This window comes from Ambystoma mexicanum, chromosome 14 (genome assembly GCF_040938575.1).
Source record: "Ambystoma mexicanum isolate Mex_15411 chromosome 14, UKY_AmexF1_1, whole genome shotgun sequence".
In the NCBI taxonomy this organism is placed as follows: domain Eukaryota; kingdom Metazoa; phylum Chordata; class Amphibia; order Caudata; family Ambystomatidae; genus Ambystoma; species Ambystoma mexicanum.
The window spans coordinates 313,510,551-313,532,542 of NC_090940.1; the positions used below are offsets into that span (position 1 = coordinate 313,510,551).

The 21,992-nt window shown below is 43.2% G+C and overlaps 1 protein-coding gene across 1 annotated transcript in view; it reads left to right on the forward strand.

Annotated features, from left to right (window-relative positions):
• Nucleotides 1–21,992, forward strand: part of RPS6KA5 (ribosomal protein S6 kinase A5) — a 1,757,411-nt gene that overhangs the window by 132,463 nt on the left and 1,602,956 nt on the right. Inside the window, exon 4 of the mRNA XM_069637449.1 lies at nt 11,711–11,929. Coding sequence (XP_069493550.1) covers nt 11,711–11,929 — 219 coding nt within the window. The remainder of the gene's footprint in view (nt 1–11,710; nt 11,930–21,992) is intronic.

Below are 21,992 nucleotides of genomic sequence, written 5' to 3' on the forward strand. Positions count from 1 at the left end.
CCAATGCAGACACGGGCCTCTATGCAGCATAACATAATTATGGACCGCAAATGTATTGCCACATACATCTACACCTAGGATAGCGGGTGTGACAGTAGTGGGAGGGAACTCTTTTACAGGTACGGGATTGAACATCTATTGCCAATAGGATAGCCCATAGGGGAACCTGATGTGTCCAATCCTATTGTCCCATCCTCTGTTGCACCAGACCCACAAGAGGAACCACAGGTCGGGGTGACCATAGGGGACGAAATTCTCCTTCGTAGTAGATATGAGAGCCACACGGTCTGGTGTCAGCGAGGGGAAAGTTTCCAATTTCGGTTACATCCATGGGTGCACAGGGTTTTCTGGAGCAACGACAAAGTTTGTTTACAGATAGTTTACCCATTATATTTGGAGAACATGACTTGGCTATGCCCTTATTATATTCCTGCCAGACAAGTGTACTATATTTAAACATGACAATCTCATTTACTGACATAAGGATAGTATGTTCTACTCCAGGGATTCGGATTCAGTATGTGAATGTACAAGAATTTTTAACATTGTTTTGGTCAGAAGGCATGGAGGGGGGTGCCACTCAACCTGGAAGTGTTCCTTTATCGAATACATATACTGCTAGCATGGCTCTCAAGAATCCAGGACTAAATATTGAGGTTACCAGCAGAGTTTATATTTCACCCAGAGGTACCCACAGATGTGGAGGCAGGACAGAAAATTGTGCTTGAGCTGGAAGCAGCTATAGTAAGGGAAGACTGATTTTGCACGGGACGGATGACTAGGGAATACATTTGTACACACTGCTGGCACTTGAATGCCCATCGGCTATCGCCGTGGTGAAGTGCGCAGCGCATAATAGAGGTGCAGACATGATTTCTCATGGCAACGAGGCTGCCGAATCGGAAGCAAAAAGAGCAGCATATTTTTCAGAAATAACCGATATTGCCAATGCACCAGACAAATAAACACATGAACGCAATATGGTGTGGAAGGAAGGCCTTAATAAATTGCCCATAGCACAAATAGTGGAATTACAGTTAAGGGCACCACGGAAGAACAGGAATTCTGGAAAGAAAGCGAGGATGCTCATTGTCCCCCACAGATGCAATGTGACTGCAGTCCAGCATAGGGAAACCTGTTGTGCCCTAAGGGCTGCTTACATTAGCCCTAGTGCAACTGCACTACCTGGCACACACATCCACCGAGTCTAGTCATACTGATTTCGGAAGAGTGGTTCATCCCTGATTTGGCTAAACACGTTGCTAGCTTTGCTTTTAATTGTTTGATATGTCAGTTTACTGCTGGCCACACACTGAGAACTGTGGGGACAACAATACCACGTCCTACGGGTCCAGTTCAACATTTGCGTATTTACTATGTGGACATGCTTCAAATTTGTAATGGCTACAGGTACATGTTGGTAGTCTTAGGTCCCTTTTCCAGATGGATCGAAGCAGGTCCATGCGACCATCTAGATGCCACTTGTGCAGCACAATTCCTCGTCTGAAAGGTATTTCCAAGGTGTGGAGTGTGCGATGTATTGTGTTCTGACAGCGGACAGCATTTTGTAAATTAAGTATTCAAGCACATAACTCTCCTACTGGGGATAAAGCACACCTTCTCATCCACTTATCACCCACAAACAAATGGTATTTGTGCGCGCTTCAAAAGCCTTTTAAAGGAAAGAATTGCCAAAATAAGAGACTTTGAAAAAGAGCTGGTTGCACTGCCTTCCCTTAGCCTTTTTTGGATTACATAATAGCCAGGCTCTGACCATCGCCTGACTCCACATGAGCTGGCTATGGCACGCAGAATGCCCACGCCCTTTGCTCCTCCCACACGTGATCACATTGATGCCTAGGCGGCCACTGTGTTAGGAAATGAAATGCATGATTATTTGACAGTGATGACGGCTTCTCTTAAATTTGTCGCAACAGGTACAGACGTGGCAGGGGGGTACAAGGAACACAGATGAAAACATCGGCCAACTTTGACACCTTATTAATACAATTTTTACCGCAGTGACTGAATACTATGCAGGAGTTTTGCCCGAAAATGGCACAAACCCTTCTTTGACGGACCACGCCTGCATTCACCTCCACAACGTTAAGCTGTACAAAGGAGACATACCACTGTCCGCAGATATTGAACTTGAAGGTGAAGTTTGGCGACCACAAACGCGAGCCGTGACAAAAGCCAATGAACAGCGACAGCAAGAACAATGAAATAAAAATAAAACAGCTGATATTTGTTAAGGGGCACACACACGTTTGTTGTTCGGATCCTTTCATTCCTAGTGGACATTTTTTTCTTTTTCTTTCATGGGCCTGGAATGTCGAACAAGCTGCTATATTGTGTAGAAATAGAAATTAATTTGCCACTTGTATAACATTTCTTTCATATGATTAGCATAGGTTGCCCTGGTAAGCAGGGCAGAAATATTTTCTTTGGTGGAACCATGCGCGCACTAAATGCAATTAGATATTCTCTTTTAGCCCAAAGAAGGAACTATGCTCCTAGTTATTTACAAAAGGTAGATTCGCTGACCATTATGATAGTAGCAAGGTTTTTTTTTACATTTTCTGGTCTTTTTCCTTATTTTTATTGCATTAAGACAAATGATGATTTATAATACAGCTAAACCAGTAAACGTGAGTATAACCCAGGGGATAATGGCAAGTGAAGTAACCTCAGAACAGTTCCCTGAAGTGAGAACACAGCTTAAAAGGATAACCAGAGGTGTGCTAGATGACTCAATGTACCTTAGTAAATATATGGATAATTCCGCCCATGTCACCAATAACCTGTGGTATCGGCATATGCGCAAAGTAGGGAGAGACATCTGAGAGCAGTTTAATGTGTTCCCCTGTACCTTACGCCATTAGTGCTTCCAGAATATTTGTAGCCACAGAAATACCTGCAAACAAAGCACATTGCCTAACACGTTTAGTAATTTGCACCACTAGGGGGCGTTTTCAAGGACGCTGGACCGCACTGCGATGGATAACAAAAAGAATGTTCCCTCAAGAGGATAGTTATATAAAAACGAAAGCAAAGAGGAATGATGTCAAAACAAAGTGATGCAGTAGACCCTGGAAAGCCCAAAAAGAGTTGAGGTCAAGATGGCAGACCATAAGTTACTGCAGTGCACAGATGAAGCAGGAAATTAAATGCCTTGGTGATGAGGGAAGACCTCAGTTAGTAATATATGGACAAGTGTTCACCTCTGAAGGATGGGTCAGAGGGATAATGGTTTGTAAGGCGCAAGCACTCCTAACAGTACCCGTAGAGATTGTGCAGAATGCAAACAATGTGTCTTAAGGAATGGACTGGAAGTTCCAAATTAGTTACGTGGGTAGCAGATGAAGCAGGACCCCTAACCATGATACTACTCAATAATACTGCCTTTATGCTTCAGAAATGAGGCCCCAATAAAAGTGGGGGAAAAGTGAAGGGTGCAAGCAAGTCTTTGATATGCCTGGTATGAGGTTGGCACAGCTGCGTTAATGGACCACTATTGGGCCTGTGGTTCAAAGGCCTACATGAAGCTTCCTCCAAATTGGGAGGCCTGTGCTTCCTGGTGGTGTTAAGCTCTCCACCCCTTGTACTACCCCAGGATGAGGTGCAGATTGGTGATTTTCCTCAGATGAACACACACTTGGGACTCGGAGGCCCCTCACCTTCAAGCTAACAAAAAGGAGTAACTATTTTTCCAGCAAAATGGCAACAGCATATAAAGATATACCACACACGCATACATTGTTTAGCAAAATAAGTGCTCTTTACATCCTTCTTTGCCCTCGGGTTGCAAGCCTACACAAATGCTAAATGGCTGCATATAACCAGCTGGGAGCTGCTACATACAATAAACACAAGTGTAAAAGGCTTCAATGCCATAAGGGAAGAGCTGAGCACAATGAGGCTTGTGGCTCTTCAAAATACGTATGTCATCGACTTAATAACAGCCATGGTGGGGGGCGCATGCACCGAAATTGGACCTTATTGCTGCACATACACATCTGCCGACAATGAACAGAATGGGACCCTCACAGAGGCAGTATTCTCCCTGACAGAATTGGACATAAAAATGGTGGAAGAAGTGGGCAACATTGTGGATGATGACTGGCTCAGTTATCTGTCCTCCTGGATACCCATCTGATTGCCTAATGCGTTCACAATATTATTGGTTACACTGCAAGAAGACTGCCAAAAAGACGGTGGGAATGAAAGTAGTGATAAACTTGGACACCCATGTGCAGGAGTGCACACAAACCGATGACTTCTTCCGTAACCCAGGAATAGAGTCCTATAGCCCCTCCTCAGTTGAAATGAAGGTTTTCTCCAGATCTCAGAACTACACAGAGCACTGGGTGAGTTGTGATGTCTTTGAAGTGTGTAACTACATGCCATTCAATCTAGTCTGTGAAACGTGGAGGTGACCTGAGGGGGTGAGTAAAATATGGGTACCCAAGGAACCCAATTTGGAGGGGAAATGGGAAGAAGAGTATGGTTGAGTACTCAACCAGAGGGGGAGGATTTTTGGAGGCAGATGTATACATCTAAAGCTTCTGCCCGCATCCAATATCACACAGGTGAGAATCGCTTATACTCGGACAACCATACTGCCCTTATCCCACGTAGGTACAACAGACACTGAGACAATCTGAGCTGAAGATGGCAAAAGTGGGCACGCTGATGAAACATCAATAGGCACACACACTAGACACGAAGTAGATATGCACTCCACATGAAAATCCCGTACACTAGCTCAAATGTGCATTTAGATATGAAAAACATTAACTTAGCAACCACAGGACATGAAGAATATAACAGAACCAATGTATAAGCTGAACGTAGCACGAACGATATGAGTATAGCTGACTAACATAGGAAACGAGAGTGTAATAGGGCAGCCACCTTCTTTTAAAATGGTTGCTGCAGCATGCTTTTAAATAGACAAAAAGCTTTGAGACCTTCAGATAACTCAAAAGGCTGAATCCTCAGAAATATAGAGCTGTGCAGAACTCTGGATCCAGTTAGCAGTTAGTGCCAAGGCCAGAAGGAGATGGGATGGAAACGGTGGATCAAAGACGCAGGGTAGTGATTCCCAGGACATAGGCAGGATACTTCCTAATTAATTTGAGCATACAAGAGCACAACCAACCCTTGTTAGTCGAAGGACAAGGCGTAGTGGGCCAAACTGATCCCATGAAGAATAACTTGAGAGTCCCCAGCGGCAGCAGAAAACACGGCACACTTATTAATAATCGCTAAAATCCCAATAAATATGGGGTAATTCTACTCCATACACGGTCCTGTAAAACGTGATTTGGAAATAGAAGACACTGGCTATTCATTAGATGCCAGCAGAAGATGGGACACCTGTGGTACTCGCTAAAAGCACACACAGACCCAGGGCTAAGAACATATAGATTTTTGAGCTCATGGTCTTGGGAATGAGGGATGGTCATTTCTTTAATGAATAGAAGGCAGTTACTGGGCCTCTCTCCCCCTACTACCTGCCTGGCACATATCACAACGACCTCTCAAATGTCCAAAGATGGTTTGCAAAACGCCAACCAATCAAATCCCTTAGTGTTATGCCGCCTACCATGTAGTATGCCAACCAATTGTTTTCCTTAGAAATAATGTATTTTTACATTTATCAATATTGGGCCCGGGGGTGGAAGGGTCTCAGGAGGAGCCATCAGATATAATGAACCCAATCAAATGTCTAACCCATATACGATTTATGTGTAGTCATCCCCAGTAACCTATTCCCATTCCACTTGGGTTGTTTGAAATTATGATTGTTATGATGTCATTCATGACATGTGTTTAAGTATTTAATTTATTGTTTTGTATCCAGAGAGCTGAGAGACTCAGGCTTGTAATGCTTTTATGCTGACCCTACTTTATTTGGATGATAATAAAGCTGAACTTTGCCTTGCTCGTTGTCTATTTCATCATTGAGTTTGGCTTGGAGTAATTTCAGACTCTGGGCCCCGCTCAACAGTGTTAGTGGAACGAGAGGGCACCAGCTTTCCATACTGGGGGCACTTTGCAGGTGTTTAATGTATGAATTCAACACCATGATTTGGGCGCCTCAAGTTTGTATTCTTGCAGGACATCATACACCCTGCCACAACACACGCAGTGATAAATCACATGGCAGAATGGAAGGGAAGACAGAATAACCTCGACCAGCAGGTTTGTGGTAGCGGTTATGTACTCGTTTTCAGTTCAGCAAATTTATTAGTGTTTTGTTGGTTAAAAAAAAGCATTTGTTGCAAAATCATCCTCGCTACTGTGAGGGGTCAGTAATGGAAGGCGGATAAATGCTTGTCGGTTTCTCAAAATATGCCATTTTTATTAAAGAAAATGTATGAAAACAAAACCTTGCTTGCCATGCTCTATTGATGAATTCCCTGACTAGTCGAACAACTAAGGGCACATTGTCTAGCATGGGAAACTGGCCCTCAAACTAAACAACAAACATACAAGAAAATATATGGCAACGCAATATAATAAACTATATTTATTAAAGGCACCGGTTTGCCCGGTGTTTAACCTACTGCGTCAACAATTAGCGACTACTAAATTGACATACTTGCCCTCCCTTGTACATGCAGATTTCAAAAACATTTACTGGAATCCTGCCTGGGAGGATGGCTTACATAGTCTGACTAGGAAAGCTGCTGGTAAACACGAAATAAAGGGATTGGTGAGAGAACTATGTACACCTTGCTAAACTATCAGCTATTGCACCAACATGGATCTACTCGTAAAACCCCACAAGATTATAGCCTACTTTGTGCCTCCCCAGAATTGCGTAGATTTATGCTATTGTTAAGAATAGGTTCATTACCAGTTCTGGCCTCGATTGGGTCTGAGCAGGGAGTACCTAAAGATGCAAGGAGCAGTCGTTTTTGGGGCCTTGAGTCTAAACTGGAGACTGCTCAACATGTCCTGACGGAGTGTAAAGAATATGGTGACTTATATGCAAAGTGTTTGGGGCCTTTTTGTTTGCGATCTTAATTCTATTAAGACCGAGTCTTTCTGGCATTACTGTTTAAACTCAGGCCATAAGTCAATGCATATTGCACAATTCAAAATATGGAATGAACTTCTTAAATTGGCAACGGTAGGACCCAAGATCCTAAACTGAATGAGTTTCGCTTATCCACTCATTCCAGGCCTCAAAGTAAACCTATATGATATTTTTCTACTTTTATAGTATTTTATTGATATGGCATGTATAACGCGCCTGTACACAAGTTAATTATTTTAATGGTACAATATCAGATAAATTGAGTGAATTGGGGCTGGTTACGTATATTTATCCACCAACAATTGCTAATCATCATGAATTGTAATTAATGTATTATGCAGCATGTATTGGGAAATTTCTCTTTGTATATCATGACTGCATATGATGACTGTTCTTAATCAGATGATTGTGTTTGGGTACCTTTGTATTTGTATCTGTATTTTATCTTTTGCATTTATTTGTGTTTGTATATTATGATAAAGCTCTTTGAGCTAGAACATAATTATAATACATTAAAAAATAAACAAGATTAATACAATGTCTGAATGACCTTCTCCTAGCCTGGCTAAGATCCCTTCCCCAGGATTCAAAGTCAACCCAAAATGTTTATCAAAGCGGAAAAAAAGGTTTTGAACCAGCTCTTAATAGTTCCAAGTCAAAGAAAACCTGTTCACCAACAAAAAATCCACTGGCAACAACTTTTTGTTCCTGGATGATAATATCTTCCAACTTCCAGAAAAGAATAGCACCAATGGTAATCCTGGTTATGGTAAATTCTCTTTTCCAAGATAGTTTGTCACAGTTCAAAAGAGGTGTAATATTCCCCCATCATCAATAATACACAATTCTGTAGGACTTCTTCAGTTAAAACTTTACAATGGTATGTTTGTCAGGATCCTTTCTTTGTACTTTTGCTTCCATTTCAACAAGCACACTTCTACTGTTGGTGCTATGAGAACAGTCACCTTTGTCCCTCAGTACGTTACTGCTTCAGACCACTTCAATGTGTCATCAACTGACCCCTTAGTATAACACTACAGTTGAGTACTCTTACCACAGCTCGGTACATTGAATGGTTATACAGACAGGCTTTGACAAGATACATGATAACCCATTCAGGTAGGCAAGGCACGCTTTGTTTTAATTACTCCTAAAAAGGGACAGCCTCTTTGCCTCTCCTGTCATCTGCCACCATAACAGCATGCTTCCCATCATAAGACTCACTTCCCGTTAGCTTCAGCAGTCTTTGGCACCCCATGTTGTATTTTACTTCAGAATATTCTTCAAGCATTTAGTTCCCCATCCCCAGCTTTACTCACACCTTTCTGCCAGTTATCAGCCCAAGTAATTACCCAGAAGCCTTGGTGTCACTCTCTCCGCTTCAGGTAACAAGGGTATGCTTGTATCTTAGACCGCTTGACTGTTAACAGCTTCACAGTGTAGTTGGATGGCTCTTTAACTCTTGGCAAGACTGGGTTCACTAGTGCCTCTTGGCTTGGGTAATGCTTGTTCTTTTCAATACTTTAGACTCTTTACTTCTTAGAAATGGAAAGAATGTTACTTCTGGATACAGTATAGGAGTCACTCTTTCAAGTGAAAATACATTTGGGCATGCACAACTACTCTTTAAAGTAAATTTTAAGGTTTAAAGTTAAGTAAAGAACCCACATATTCCCATGTAGCGGCAAAGGATGAAGTTCTGACTTTGGGAATCACAATTAGGCACACACAACCTCCTTTTGATGTAGTTCTCACTCTTTGTGATTTGTAACTGGTATATTGTCAAGGTTAGGTATTCAGAAATGGTTTAGAGAGTGTTCCCGCTTCTTAATTAAGGACACGCAACCACTCCACTAGGTAGTAAGTATGTAGTTCAACAATGGTTTTCAATAACTTTAGCATATCACACGAGGGTAGATCTTTTACGGTATACGCAAGAGTGCTACAATTCCATTGTTAACAAGACTTGAGATAAAACTAATAGCTTTCACTCTCTTTAAGCAATACGCGAGTCAATTCGGAGCTGGCTACAGTTACCGGCAAGGCTTGCGCAGTGTATTTGAATGCTGTGCTTCACTCACCGGCTTCATAAACACTGGTTTTGTGGGTCATACTGCTTTCCCAACTTCCTCTACCACTTGTACTGCTTCTGGCTCGCTGGGGACCCACACCTTTCTCCTGCATGGATGTCTTCAGTCTGGCCACTCGAATAGGGAGTTCCTTTTCCTCCCGATACCCTCGGCTTGCTGCTTGCTTCTGGCCTTAGTCTTCTGCACATTCACGGCTCTGCAATCATGGCAATAAGGTTCACATGGGGAAAACTTAGTCTCCTGCACTTCAGATTTTGGGAGAAAAGGATTCTCTCAGAACTTGCAGTTGAAATCTGCTGTCCACGTTCCGCCGTCCCTTCTGTTCTTTCACTTTCTCAGGATTTGCCAGCCTTGTGCTTCTTCTCCGCTACTACTGCCATAGTCTTATTCCAGCACCTTCTACTCCTCCTCTCCTGATGGGGCCTTTTATGCCTCAAAGGGTTAATGATAGACTTCAGGTGTGGGCTATTAGCCTTAATTAACTGACTACTGCAATGGCTGCTAGGCTTAACTGTCTTACTGCTACATCTGCATGCCTCTTCAGCCCTTTTCCTTGTCTCAGTACCTCTAGGATTCTGGGACTTGTAGTCTCTTCCAACAAAGTTGGGTTTTTCAACTTCCGAATAATTTGTAAGTTTACTTTTAACTCCCTTATGGCTTTTAGAAGAGGGGCTATGCAAATTAGCTATCAGAGGAAGATGATTTAGTAAAGACAGGATTTCCACAATCCTTCACATTGTACCCTTGGGATTGAAGAAGGTATGTAGTTTGGAATACCAAAAATGTTCTTTCTTTCAGTATAGTTTGCACTGAATTGAATTTATTAACTTTTTAGGATTCATAACCTTGGATCTAATGAGGTTTAGAGACATTAAAATGACAATAAACCATGACCTCTTTAGGTACATTGGGCAAAGTCTTCCTGTCAGAGGAAAAATACTGTGTCTCATCCCACGGAATCCCACCACCCAGGGCCCTGTCTCCTCCCAGGTGATCTGCTCGCAGTACACCAACCCCAGGGTTTGGATCAGGAAGCGTCTGTCTTCCCCTGCTGCCACCTCCCCTGTGTCCATCCCTTTCCCTTCCCAAAGCCCAATAGATAAAATATAGCTGGCATCCTGCTACCATCCCCCACATGTCCTATCATCTCACCTCCACCAAAAGGTGTCTTCCATTCTGCCACCACCAAACATCACCCTCATTCCGTAGTATGTCCTCCCGGCATCATTTAGAATAGAAGTAACCTTGAGTTTGGACTTCCACCTCTTACCTCCAATACCCTTCTTCCCAGTATTTAGCCCTGCAGCAGTCACAATTCTGACAGTATGTTGAAGGTATGGTTCCTGTGGTTTACTGGGCAGAAGCAGCCCTTTTTTGTGACTTTAAAAAACGTGAATATCGTGGCTCCAGATATGATGGCACAGTGGCAGTTTATGCAGTTTACTTCCTCTGGTCCCTAGAGACCCGTGGGAGGCAGAGGAACATGAAATTCTTAACCATCTGCCGGGTTGACACAGGGAGATGATGAGGCATTTTGAAGGTGGAACTTTTGACGATGGATTTAGTGGAAGCTATACAAAACCAAAACCATCGCCCATGGAAAATGGGACTGTTACCCTGCTCAGTGGGGTCCTTTCCGCCAGGTGACCCTCCTGAGGCCATGCCCTGTAACTTACTATGGGTATATAACATCGTAGATGCACTGGGCATGTTTATTGGAAGTCCTGCCCTTCTGCATATTGGCGATACTGTTCACAATGTCATTGGTGATGTCTCGAGTTATATCATTTGTAATGTCCTTTGGTTTATAGTGACATTTTCGAATGGCACAATTTCGAATGCATTTTTCTCGAATAAAAAATGTGGAAAAAAAGTTTTTTTTTTTTTTTTAATGGGGGGGTTTCTCCCCCAACCCCCCGTTTTTTTTTATTGACCCTCTTTTTACTAACCAAACCCAAAAAACATATAAAATAAAAAACAATATATTCAACATTACTTTTCAAATTTTTTTTTTCCGACAAAAAGGCATTCTAAATTGTTAATTCGAAATTTTAACTGGATACCATGTCCTTTGTTTACATTGTGTCCACAAGGTCCAATCACCTGACATTGTTGGATTTTATAAATAAACGCACATCATCTACATTTTAAAGGGACATTTGGCCCTAAAACATACAACATTGCAAGTTACAATTCCTAGTTGATTTAGATTCAGAATGGTTTAGTTATAGAAAATGTTTTTTTTATAATTATAATTTAATCCGACATTGAACCTTTGTTTATAAATCCAATAAATGTTAATCATTAATGCCACTGCAAATGGATAGGGGGTGGGGGGAAATGCGTAAGGCAGAAGGATCTAATTTTAAATTTTTTTAAAAAAAAATGTTGATGCTCGTATACAGCATGTCTACAAACAACGTGTCTGCTTTAGAAAGAATTGTAAGTGTGTCTATACAGCAATGATTTAATGTTGCCTATACATGGGTATTCTAATATGTCACGTTTGTTCAGGCTAAGTTGTTGTTTGAAAAGTTACCATGGTTTCCTTTTTTCTGTTTAACTATAGCATATGGGAAAGTGTTTCTAGTGCGGAAAGTTAATGGACATCACATGGGGAAGCTCTATGCAATGAAAGTATTGAAGAAGGCAACTATCGTTCAAAAGGCCAAAACAACTGAGCACACTCTGGCAGAAAGACAAGTTTTGGAAAACATTAGACAATCGCCATTTTTAGTCACCTTGCATTATGCTTTCCAGACTGAGACCAAACTCCATTTAATTTTAGGTAAGTGCTGACGCAGTTTTTCCCTGTGCTGAATGTGGCTGTCCATGTCCTCTGTAGTAGAGCCGCGATTTTCTGGATGTGGAGGGCCTGCCTCTCTATTGCTGATCTTGAGTACCGATTCCTAAAGCCAATCACTTGGAGTGTTGTTGCAGAGACATGGGTATTGTTGACTGAGAGCATGCGTAAGAGGCTGAAAAGATTTCCAAGAGCTATTTTTCTGACACTCAGTGGGTCTAGATTAAATAGGATCTGTGAGAAACCAAAAGGTGTCCCACCTGCTAGACCCTGGGTATCTATCATGCAGGTGGCCAGGGCACAGCCATCGCTTTTGGATCCATTTGCTGAGGGTGGATCAGTACGGGTGGATCACCTGGGTGAGTGGTCTTCAGGGAGTGGGATACCGGATGGCGAGACGCGGTATCCCCTTCCCTATAACACCTTTACCCCATCCTACCAGGTAGGATATTTAGGAACTCAAACACTCACCGTCCTTAACACAAACACTTTCTCACAGACCGCTCGTTATGAGAGAAGATGGACTAACACCCGAGCCGTATATCTGACATTTATTTATTTTTGCATTTATTTTTTACGCACATAACCCATAGGTATCTAGGCGCTAGTTACATTGTGGAAGAGCAGGTCATTTATATCGCACTTGTGTTTTTTTTTGTCTTTGTTTTTTTCCAAGTGCTGGTCCGGGATTCAAACCTTTGTTTTACTCAGCGTGGTCTTGCTTCCAATACCCGTGCATTGCCACAGAGTTATCCTCCCATCCCGACATGTCCCAAAACAATGGTCCGGCAGGGTCCGGCAATTACTGACCATCACACACACCTGACTTCCATTACATTTCCCCACACGGATAAAAGGCAGAGCACGAGAGCACACTATGAGCAAGGTAAAACACACGAGGAAGCAGCAGTTCCAAGATGGCAGTTTAATACGAGGCGAAAGATGGTAAAACTGATAGGATCGCCAGGAGGGGAAGTGCCCTTGACCTTTTCGATAAGGAACCGTTACTTTCATGAACCTTCAAGAATAGAAACCATAAACACAGGAAGAAAGGCTGAAGAATCCTGCATTGTGTAGGAGGTACCCGGGGCCTTCCTGCGTCGATAGTGGGGGAGAATTGCTTAACGCTGTGGTGCTGTCCTTGGCTCCTACAACAAAGCAGCGCCAGTGAAGTCAGCACAGCCGGGGAGTCTACCAGACCGGTCTGTGTTGAAGCCAAGGTTGCAAGGGGCAACATTGTAGGGTGAATGCTGAAGCGAACAATGTATGAAACGCATGTGATGACCAACGCAAGTAAAGGTAAACAACTGTTAGAACTGGCACAGGTCGTTGGTCTCTCTGGTGCTGTTGACGCAATTGGCTACATGTCAGGGCTGTCTTCTACAATCCTCCCAAAACGGCGGCTGTTAATGCCTGGAGCACGCTAGTCGTGGGTTGTGTCTCAAGATGGACTCCGCCTATTGCCTCTCGCAGAATCGCTTATCATGGCGGTGTTCCACTCGCTCCTCGTGTCACTTCTCCCCTTCGAGGACGCTTTGTAAATTCCTGTTACTAGGTAATGACTTTCTACTTGACTTGCCTTTCCCTTTCATCCGTTCATATTTCTGAGCTCTTTCATTTCAGAATGCCAACACTTGCAATCGCAGCATCCTTCCGAACTCTTTGCTACCATTCCCCCTTCAAGGAACGCCACCTCGTTGCCTAGCGACGGTACAGAGACTTTATACTTTCTTAGTTACTATGCTGTCTGGTATAGGATTACTGACAAACATTTCTCTTTTCAGGTGGCTACTACCCACAGATCATCCGATCTTCTTTCTGAGAGAAATGGACACAATCATATCATTCCGATCTGTCTCCTTGGAGACCAAACAAACGTGCTCTCCTTCTCAGTGCGAAAAAGGACTCTTTCAGTCTGCTTCAGTTCAGCGCGATGGTAGGAATCCCCTTCTCCCTCACTCCACCACTAACCAACACTTGAGTTCTAACGCTAACGTTCTACTCCTATTTTGTAGACATTCAGCCTTCTGTTAAAAGGCTCTACGTACAAGACATCGATTCACAGTCTGAGACTCCAAACCACCAGAAGTATAACTAGACTTCCTCCTACAGCCCTGGTACACCATTTTTTCCTTCACAAACCTTCTATACTTTGTACAAACACCCTTTAAACCTTCATGTTTTCACTCTCCTAGCTGCCATTCCAGGAAATCTTCCAGGACTGGCAGATCCCAGTCTCTGAAACTGCAGTCTTTACCAAGTCCTGCTCCAGTGATCCGAAGACGTCATTAGCCAGGGTTTTCTTCACAGAGGGTTTCCCTGAGGGCACTCTAAAACCCTCCCGCTGATAAACGGCACCAGAAGGTAGAGTGCTTAGGGAAGTTCTTTCTTGCTTCCGTCTACGTTCTGATGCAGGTTAGTGAATTAAGCCTACATATACTCGGTTACTACTGTGTTATAACAACAACAGATGAGTGATTGAACTTTGAAACCGACAGCTGATGCCCTTGACAGTGGTCCAGCACTGCGTGGGTGCTCATTCAAAAGTCTCTGTAGGGTATCCAACTGAGAGTTAAAGGTGAAAGATTGGCAAAAGAACTGTACATCGAAGTGGTCCTGCGAAATCCTGTGCACAATCGAAAGTCTTTGATGTTGATACTGTCAACTAAGTTGATGACGATATAGATAAAGTTGATCCGAGCCTGAAGGAGGGAGATCAATTGGAAGTTTTTGGGAGAAAGCAAGTTTCTGTTAAAGTGAATTAAAGTTAGTCTGAGCCTGGTGGAGGTAGACAAATTGAACATTGTGTTTAAAGAGAATCTGTGCCCAGCAGAGGGGGATCCGAGGTGCTAAGGAATACACACGAAAAGGTGAACATTGTGTCAAAAGAGGATCTGAGCCTGGATGAGGGGGATCTAAGGTGATTAGTGAATCACCTGAGAAATTGACTACGTGTGAAATCCTAAGAGGAAAATAACTTATTGTTTGTTGCTTCAGGCTCTCTGAAAGAAGAGAATTTGAAAGGCAGAGTCTTGGGCACAGAAGGTCCTGATGCTAATGTTTGAACTACACCCTCGTGCTAGAGAAGCCACAGACTGTGCTAAGCTTGAGTTTACCGCCTTGTACCGTGCTGAAAACATGGGGAAAGGAGGCCAACGGCCTGCACATCATGACATATCATTTCTTGAACACTTCCTTCTTTTGCATAACATTGTTTCCCACACTATTTGTATTTAGAGGTAAGGTTTGGCAATGGGTTTATTAGTGTAGGCCCTTTTGATTTTGACAAGACACCACTAGGACTGAGTTATTACTATTTGATGGTTGCAGCTTTCTCTGTAGATTTAGGATTAGAAAGACGTTTTTCAAACCCTTTTTGAAGTTCAATAAACACCCTTGAACTGTGGTCACTCGTGTCTGTCTTACTGTTGATACCATGACTTCCTTCCAGATCCCAGGAGGGCAACTAGTGGTTGGTGCCTAAAAATAACAGCCTGACTTAAATCCTAAGAAAGGGTGAAGAAATGCTTGCTGGTAGGCGTGTGTTTAAAGGTGCTTGTGCTGGTCTGGGTGTGTGACCAGCAGCGGGAGGGTGAGCACAGCTATGTCTGATAAAGACCATAAACAGGACGGATAAATACTTTCTGGGACTATATTGAAGGGAGCAAGACTAGATCACTAGGACTACCGAGAAGCAAGCTTTGTGATATTCTTTGGGTACTATGAGTTTGAACAAAGGAGCATGATGGATGCTGTTCTCCTGAGAACTGTACCTTCGATCAGGGATCCCTGGGACGATCTGAATTCCAATAGTAATGCTTTGAGAGCCTTTGTGGCTTACCCTATTCTAGTATGGTTTGCTCCTATTGTTCCTAGAGAAGATATCCTGTTAATACATTTGTTTGAACTTTAAACTAGAAACTGGTGTTTTCTGTTGCTACTAAAGCACAGCTTTCTGATGTCAAAACAACCATGGTATTCCAGCATATGCTATTGACAGTGAGCTGGGTAGGGGGACTGGTCGTGCCAGGTTAAGACCAGCAGCAAGTCAGCCTCTTAAAGGAAAGGTTCACCCACATGTTTATTTCAACCATTCAGAATGACATCCGCCCTGCACCACATTGCGATGTATACCCTGGTGGCAGTAAATCGTAGTGCATGCGCCTGCTGGTTGACTTATGCTGCAGCAGGTAATGTTAAAGGACATTTGTACTGCGCACTATCACAACCTGAGTGGTCTCCTGGCACTCATTCGGCTCTGACAAAGGAAGGGAGGGGTGGTTAGTGGGAAGAAGCTGGAAAAGTGCAAGAGAGCAGTGATGTGCTGTTGGCAGCCTCAGCCCGATGGGTCCTTTGGCTGGGCCTGGGGTGTTTGGCGTCCGGTAGTTATTGTGTATTGTTGTGCGGGTCTATGTGTTTTTTGTTTTGTTGTTGCAATGTAGTGAAGTTTTTGCGGTTTGTTTTGCTTTAGGTTTGTGATTGTGTTTGGTTTGTAGTTTGAGAGGTGTATGCAGAGGGGGAAATTGTTAGTGCAGTTGGTTAGTTGGCATCAATTATCCTGAATTGAGGCGCTGGGCCTCTGCAATCTCCCCAGGTGGGGCTCAGGGGCACCCCTGCGTCTGTCCTGATCTGGGTTTGTCCGGCCTTCGAGGTCCCTTTCACAACTGGTCCCCTCCTCCCCCAGTCTTCCCTTCCCACTCATACGGCTAGCACACCTGCCTATGTCCACAGCTCAGATAGTGTGGTGAATGGTAATATCCCGATAATTCCACTATCATGTGGTACCTGGTGGCAGCTGTGGGGCGAGTGCGGGTGTTGGGTGGGATTAGGTTGTGGTGGGATTAGGGTGGGATGTTGACTCCATCTCAGTTTGGGTGTCGCCTCTGTTCCCCTCTTACCGGCGTCCTTCGTCCAGGTGCCGTGGGATATTCTTCCTATCGGGAGATGTCCACAGTCTGTACTAGGGGTTGCCCGTGTCCACTCCAGTTTATTAATCTCGTTTCCTTTTGTCTCGGTTTTCAGTTTGAGTCTGTGGTGTTATAGCGCCAGGTTTTTAGTAATTTCCTAAATTTTAGGTGATTTTTGGTGTTTCTTATATCTTTTGGGATGTTGTTCCAGGTTTTTTGCGGATAGGTGGTAGAAGGAGGTGCCTCCCAGTTTCTTCTTGAGGTATGGTTTAGGTTCCAGGTGGATTTTGTTGCTTGACCTGAGAGGTCTTGTTGGCTTGTATATTTTCTTTTGTAGGAATTCTGTTCCCTGTCCACTTATTGCCCTGTGCGTTATGCATATTGTTTTGAAGGTGATGCAATGTTTTACTGGGAGCTAGTGTAGTGTTTTTAGGGCGGGAGTGATGTGTTCTCTTCTTGATAGTTTGAGGATTAGTCTGGCTGCTGCATTTTGGATCCGTTGTAGTTTCATCAGGAGGTATTCTGGAGTTCCGAGGTAGAGGTTGTTTGCATAGTCGATAATTGACATGATGAGGGCGACGATAGTGAGTGTTTTGTGCGTGAAGGAGAGGAATGGTAGGATTCTCCTTGCCGTGTGGAGGGGTAAAAACATTTCTTGACTGTTGCGTTTACTTGAGGTTCTAAGGTTAGGGTGTTGTCCATCAGGACTCCCAGATGTTTTACTACCTTAGATGGTGATGGTGCGGTTCCCATTTCCGTTGGCCACGGGATGGCGGTTTTGTTCACTTGGTCTTTGGATATGATCATGATTTCAGTCTTTCCTGAATTGATTTTCAGGTTGTTAGCAGTTATCCAGTTGAAGACTTCTTTTAGACAATTGATTAGGGTTGAATGATCCGCTTGGGTGTCATTGATTTTGTAGATGATTTGGGTATCATCTGCGTAGTTGCAGCATGTAATGTTGTACTTTTTGATGTTGAAGTACAGTGGTGATGGTGAGCATCCTTGTGGTACTCCACAGTCGTTAACTCTTGGAGTGAATTTGAAGGGTTTAATCCATACGGTTTGTTCTGTCTACTAGGAATGATTTAGTCCAGAGTAGTGCTGTGTCTGTTATGCCTATGTCTTCTAGTCTTTTGGTTAGGGTGTCATGACTAACTGTGTCGTAGGCTGCGGAGAGGTCGAGTAGAATGAGGGCTGAGGTTGTGTTTGAGTCTGAATTGGTTTTTAGGTCGTCCCAGATATATAGTAGTGCTGTTTCTGTTGCTCTTGCGGGTCTGAAACCGACTTGAGCTTGGTCAAGCAGGTGGTGTTTTTCTACGTATTGTTGGGTGAGTTTATATACATAGGTTTCCAGGAGTTTTGCCAGGTAGGGGATGTTTGAAATCGGCCTATAGTTGGAGAGGTCTTCTGCTTCGCCACTTGTGTTTTTCAGAAGTGGTTTGATATATGCTGATTTGAAGGTCTTCGGTACAGTTCCTGTTGCTAGAGAAAGGTTCATATGGTTTCTGTAGTATTCTGCTGGCGTTCCTTGTGCGAGGATTGATTTGTAGGTGTCCGGGGGACAGGGTTCCATGAGTGATCCAGCTTTCTTGCTGTGTTTTACCAGCAATGCGAAAGCCTCTGCTGATATTTCAGGGATGTTTTTGAGTTTGTGCTGAGGTTCTGTGATGGGTTCGCTTTGGAGTATGTTGTGGTCGGTTGTTATGTTTTGTATGGATTGTTGTATGTCGTAGATTTTTTTTTTTTTTTTTTTAAGCAGTCGTTGCATAGTTTCTCTGAGGGGGTTGGGGTGTTGTCACAGCCTGGTGGGTTTCTCATCTCTTTAATGATGTTAAACATTTCTTTTTGTGTATTGGCGGCATTGGTGATTCTGTCATCATAATGCCTTCTTTTTGCCTTTTGTATTTCCTTCTTGTTTGCTCGGATTTGTCTCTGGAACAATGTTTTTTTTTTTTTTTAATTCCCAGGTTGTATTCTTTTCTCCATTCCAGTTCCATTTTTTTTGTTTTCCTTTTTCATGGTGCTTAATAGTAGGGTGAACCATTTTGCCACTGCTCTTTTTGTTAGATGGTGTGAATGGTTTTTCTGGGGCGATCTTGTCGATTTGCGTCTGCGATCCATTTGTGTAGTAGCTCCACTTTCCTGTCTAGGCCAGTTGGCTCTAGTTCTGTAGTTGAGGGTTTGGTTACCTCCAGTTGTTCGAATACGTTGCTTTCGTTAACGTGTTTCCAGTTTCTTTTTGAGGTGGTTGTGAGTTTAGGGGGTGGGATGGAGACTTGAGTAGGCAGAACGATCACGAATGGGATGATGAGATGGTCGCTCCACAGTATTTGTAACGGCGGTGCCGTGGTGATGAGTTTTTCTTCTGCGAAAATTGCGTCGAGGGTGTGTCCTGCCGAGTGTGTTGCCCCTTTGACTAGTTGTCGCAGTTTCATGGTAGTGAGTTGTTCAGTCACTGAGTTTATGGAGTTGGCATGACTGTCTTCAAACCAGATGTTGAAGTCCCCCAGGATGATTAGGTGTTCGTGGTTGATGGCTATGTTAGTGATGGCTTCTATAAAGTTGTCGACGAAGGTTGCATTGTAAGTCGGTGGTCTGTACACCAGGATGAATGTGGCATTGGTTTTTGGGCTTGCTGTTAGGTGTATTATCATGGTTTCACAGTTGGGGATGTTGAGCGGGTCGTCTGTTTTTATTTTCAGGTGTCCATTGAATGTTATTGCAATGACCCCTCCTTTTTTGATTTTCCTGTTTATTTGAAGGCATTTGAAGTTGGTTGGAAGGCAGCTTTGGAGCGTGATTTTGTAGTTGTCGTCCAGCCATGTTTCTGTGATGAACAGGATGTCAATGCTGTTGTCATCGAGTAGGTCGAAGATCCCTGTTGAGTTTTTTGACATGGATCTTGCGTTTATAAGATTGCAGTGGAGTTTGGAGGTGTTGTTTGGCTTGGACTTTCTTGTTGAGGTCGTCCTCTGATCAGTGTTGGGGTTTCTTTCCTGGTTGATCTCTTGCTGAGGTGTGGGTTTTGGGGTGTCCGTGTCTTCGAATAGTTCTAGGTTCTGTCTTGGGTTTTTGTTTTCATCAGGTTCGTCTTCCATGAGTTGTGGTTGTTGATTGGAAGTTCTTCTTGCTTTGGTGATGAACGGTGTCATCGCCTCGGAGGTGTTTGTTGTTTCTTGTGTTGTTCATCCATCTTCTGCGCGATTTTGTGGGGTAGTTTGATGTTGCGGCTTCTAGCGTTGGGTTAGTTTGTTCTGGTGACCCGTTACCGGCGAGGTAAGGAGTTAAGTAGAGGGATTTGTCTCTTCTCTCAGTATTGGTTAGAATCTTGTTCCGGAGTTCGGGTATGCGTTCTGTAGTTGTGGTTCTTAGTTGCTGTTCAGGAGTGTTTGTTGCTTCTATTTTTCTTTCCCTCGGAATGGGTCGTTTGCGCGGCATTGTAAGAGGTTTCTTCGTCTTTATTTGTTTGCTGATGTTCAGTTGGTTCTGCTTTGGTCTGGTTGTCTTGTGGTGTCATGTTGTGTGTGGAGGGCTGTCCGCTAACAGTTAGGTCTCTGTCTGTGGGTGGTATTTCCTGCTGCTGTTGTCGGCTTGTTCAGTTGCTGTCAAGAGAGGGCTAGGGGAGGTGGATTAGGGGATATATCGTTAGTTGTTCTCTGTGTCTCTCCTTAGTGTCCTTCTCGGTAGGCGTGGTTCACTGGAGTGACCAAGCAGTGAGAGTTTAAGGAGGATATCTACTAGTTGAAGGGTGATTTGGGGGGGGTGGAGGGGCGGAGTTGGGACATATGCCTTATGAGGTGTTAGCCTCTAATCGGGGTGTCACTTCATAGTAGTTCACTGGTGGGTTCTGTCTCCCTTTAGGGTTGAGCGGGATTTGAGAGACCTGTCTAAGGATCTGACAATGAGATCTGAATATCGTACTATGCGATCTAGAACTAGAATTCCTACTAAGCTTGAGAGACCTGTATAGGGGGAGGGAGGCCTGGTCGTAATGTGAGCCGACGTTGGAGCAAAATGCACACTCTGCACAGTTGCTTGTTGCCACACGAATGCAGAAGACTCGCTCAAGCAATGCATAACGTTCATGTCCTTCGCTCCAACAAAAACTTTTTTCATTAATATTGTTTCAGGAATTAAAGTTGTCAAGGCAGTAATATAACTTTATAGTTTGTATTGAAATAAAGTTTGGATAATAAAACCGCATCCAGCCAGCGCAATAAAAAAAAATCACTTCATTATTTCGACTGGATTTCCATGATTTGATCAAAAATATTTGATCTAATGGAGAAGTGACCAAATCTATTTTTACCGAAAATAGGAATTCACTTTTCATAATGCATGGGGACGTCCCCTGCCCCCCCTCTTAACCTTTTTTACCCTTACCCCACACCCCACCTATCATGCACTACACATATACCACATTACTTACCATTTTCAGTGAAATAAATTTGGTCACTTCTCCTTGGGTAAAATTGTATTCGGTAAAATCTAAAGTATCATTTTGTTTTGAATTTGCTTTAGATTCTAACCCTACACAGGTCCACAAACCAGAGTTAACGATTACGTTTCACTTTCAGATAGGTCTACCATGATACTTGCTGCCCAAAGCTAGGCGTGATATCTATGCAGTGTCCTAATTCTCCAAATCAAACAGCAGGATGAAACTAAATCACTTTTCAGTTTTAAGACCTGACTTAAGTTTTTATTTTCTTCTAATGGAGATTCCCATAGCGAAATTTTGTATGAACCTTGTATTGGTGTGTTACACTTGATAGCGGGGCAATCAAATGGGCAGAGGGGCCAGCTCCAATCGTGCCATTTATCTATAAATGTCGGACCATTAGTAAGGGATGTTCTCAAATGTGGGTTGCATATCCCATCAGGTGCAGTATTTTCACTGTAGCACAGGTAAGTTTGATATGCATACCTAAATTTAGAATTTGGTATATGCATGGCAACATTTTTGCATTTTTATTCCTGTTTATTTTGAAATTCACGACTACAAGCTCGGAATGCCAATGTATGCATGCAACATTTATTGCAGGTCTTCACCCCCCCACTCCCCTCCATATAGCTGAAAGCTGTGTCCTTTTTTTATTAATTACACCACTGTAAAGATACCGGAGGGGGGGTGGTCT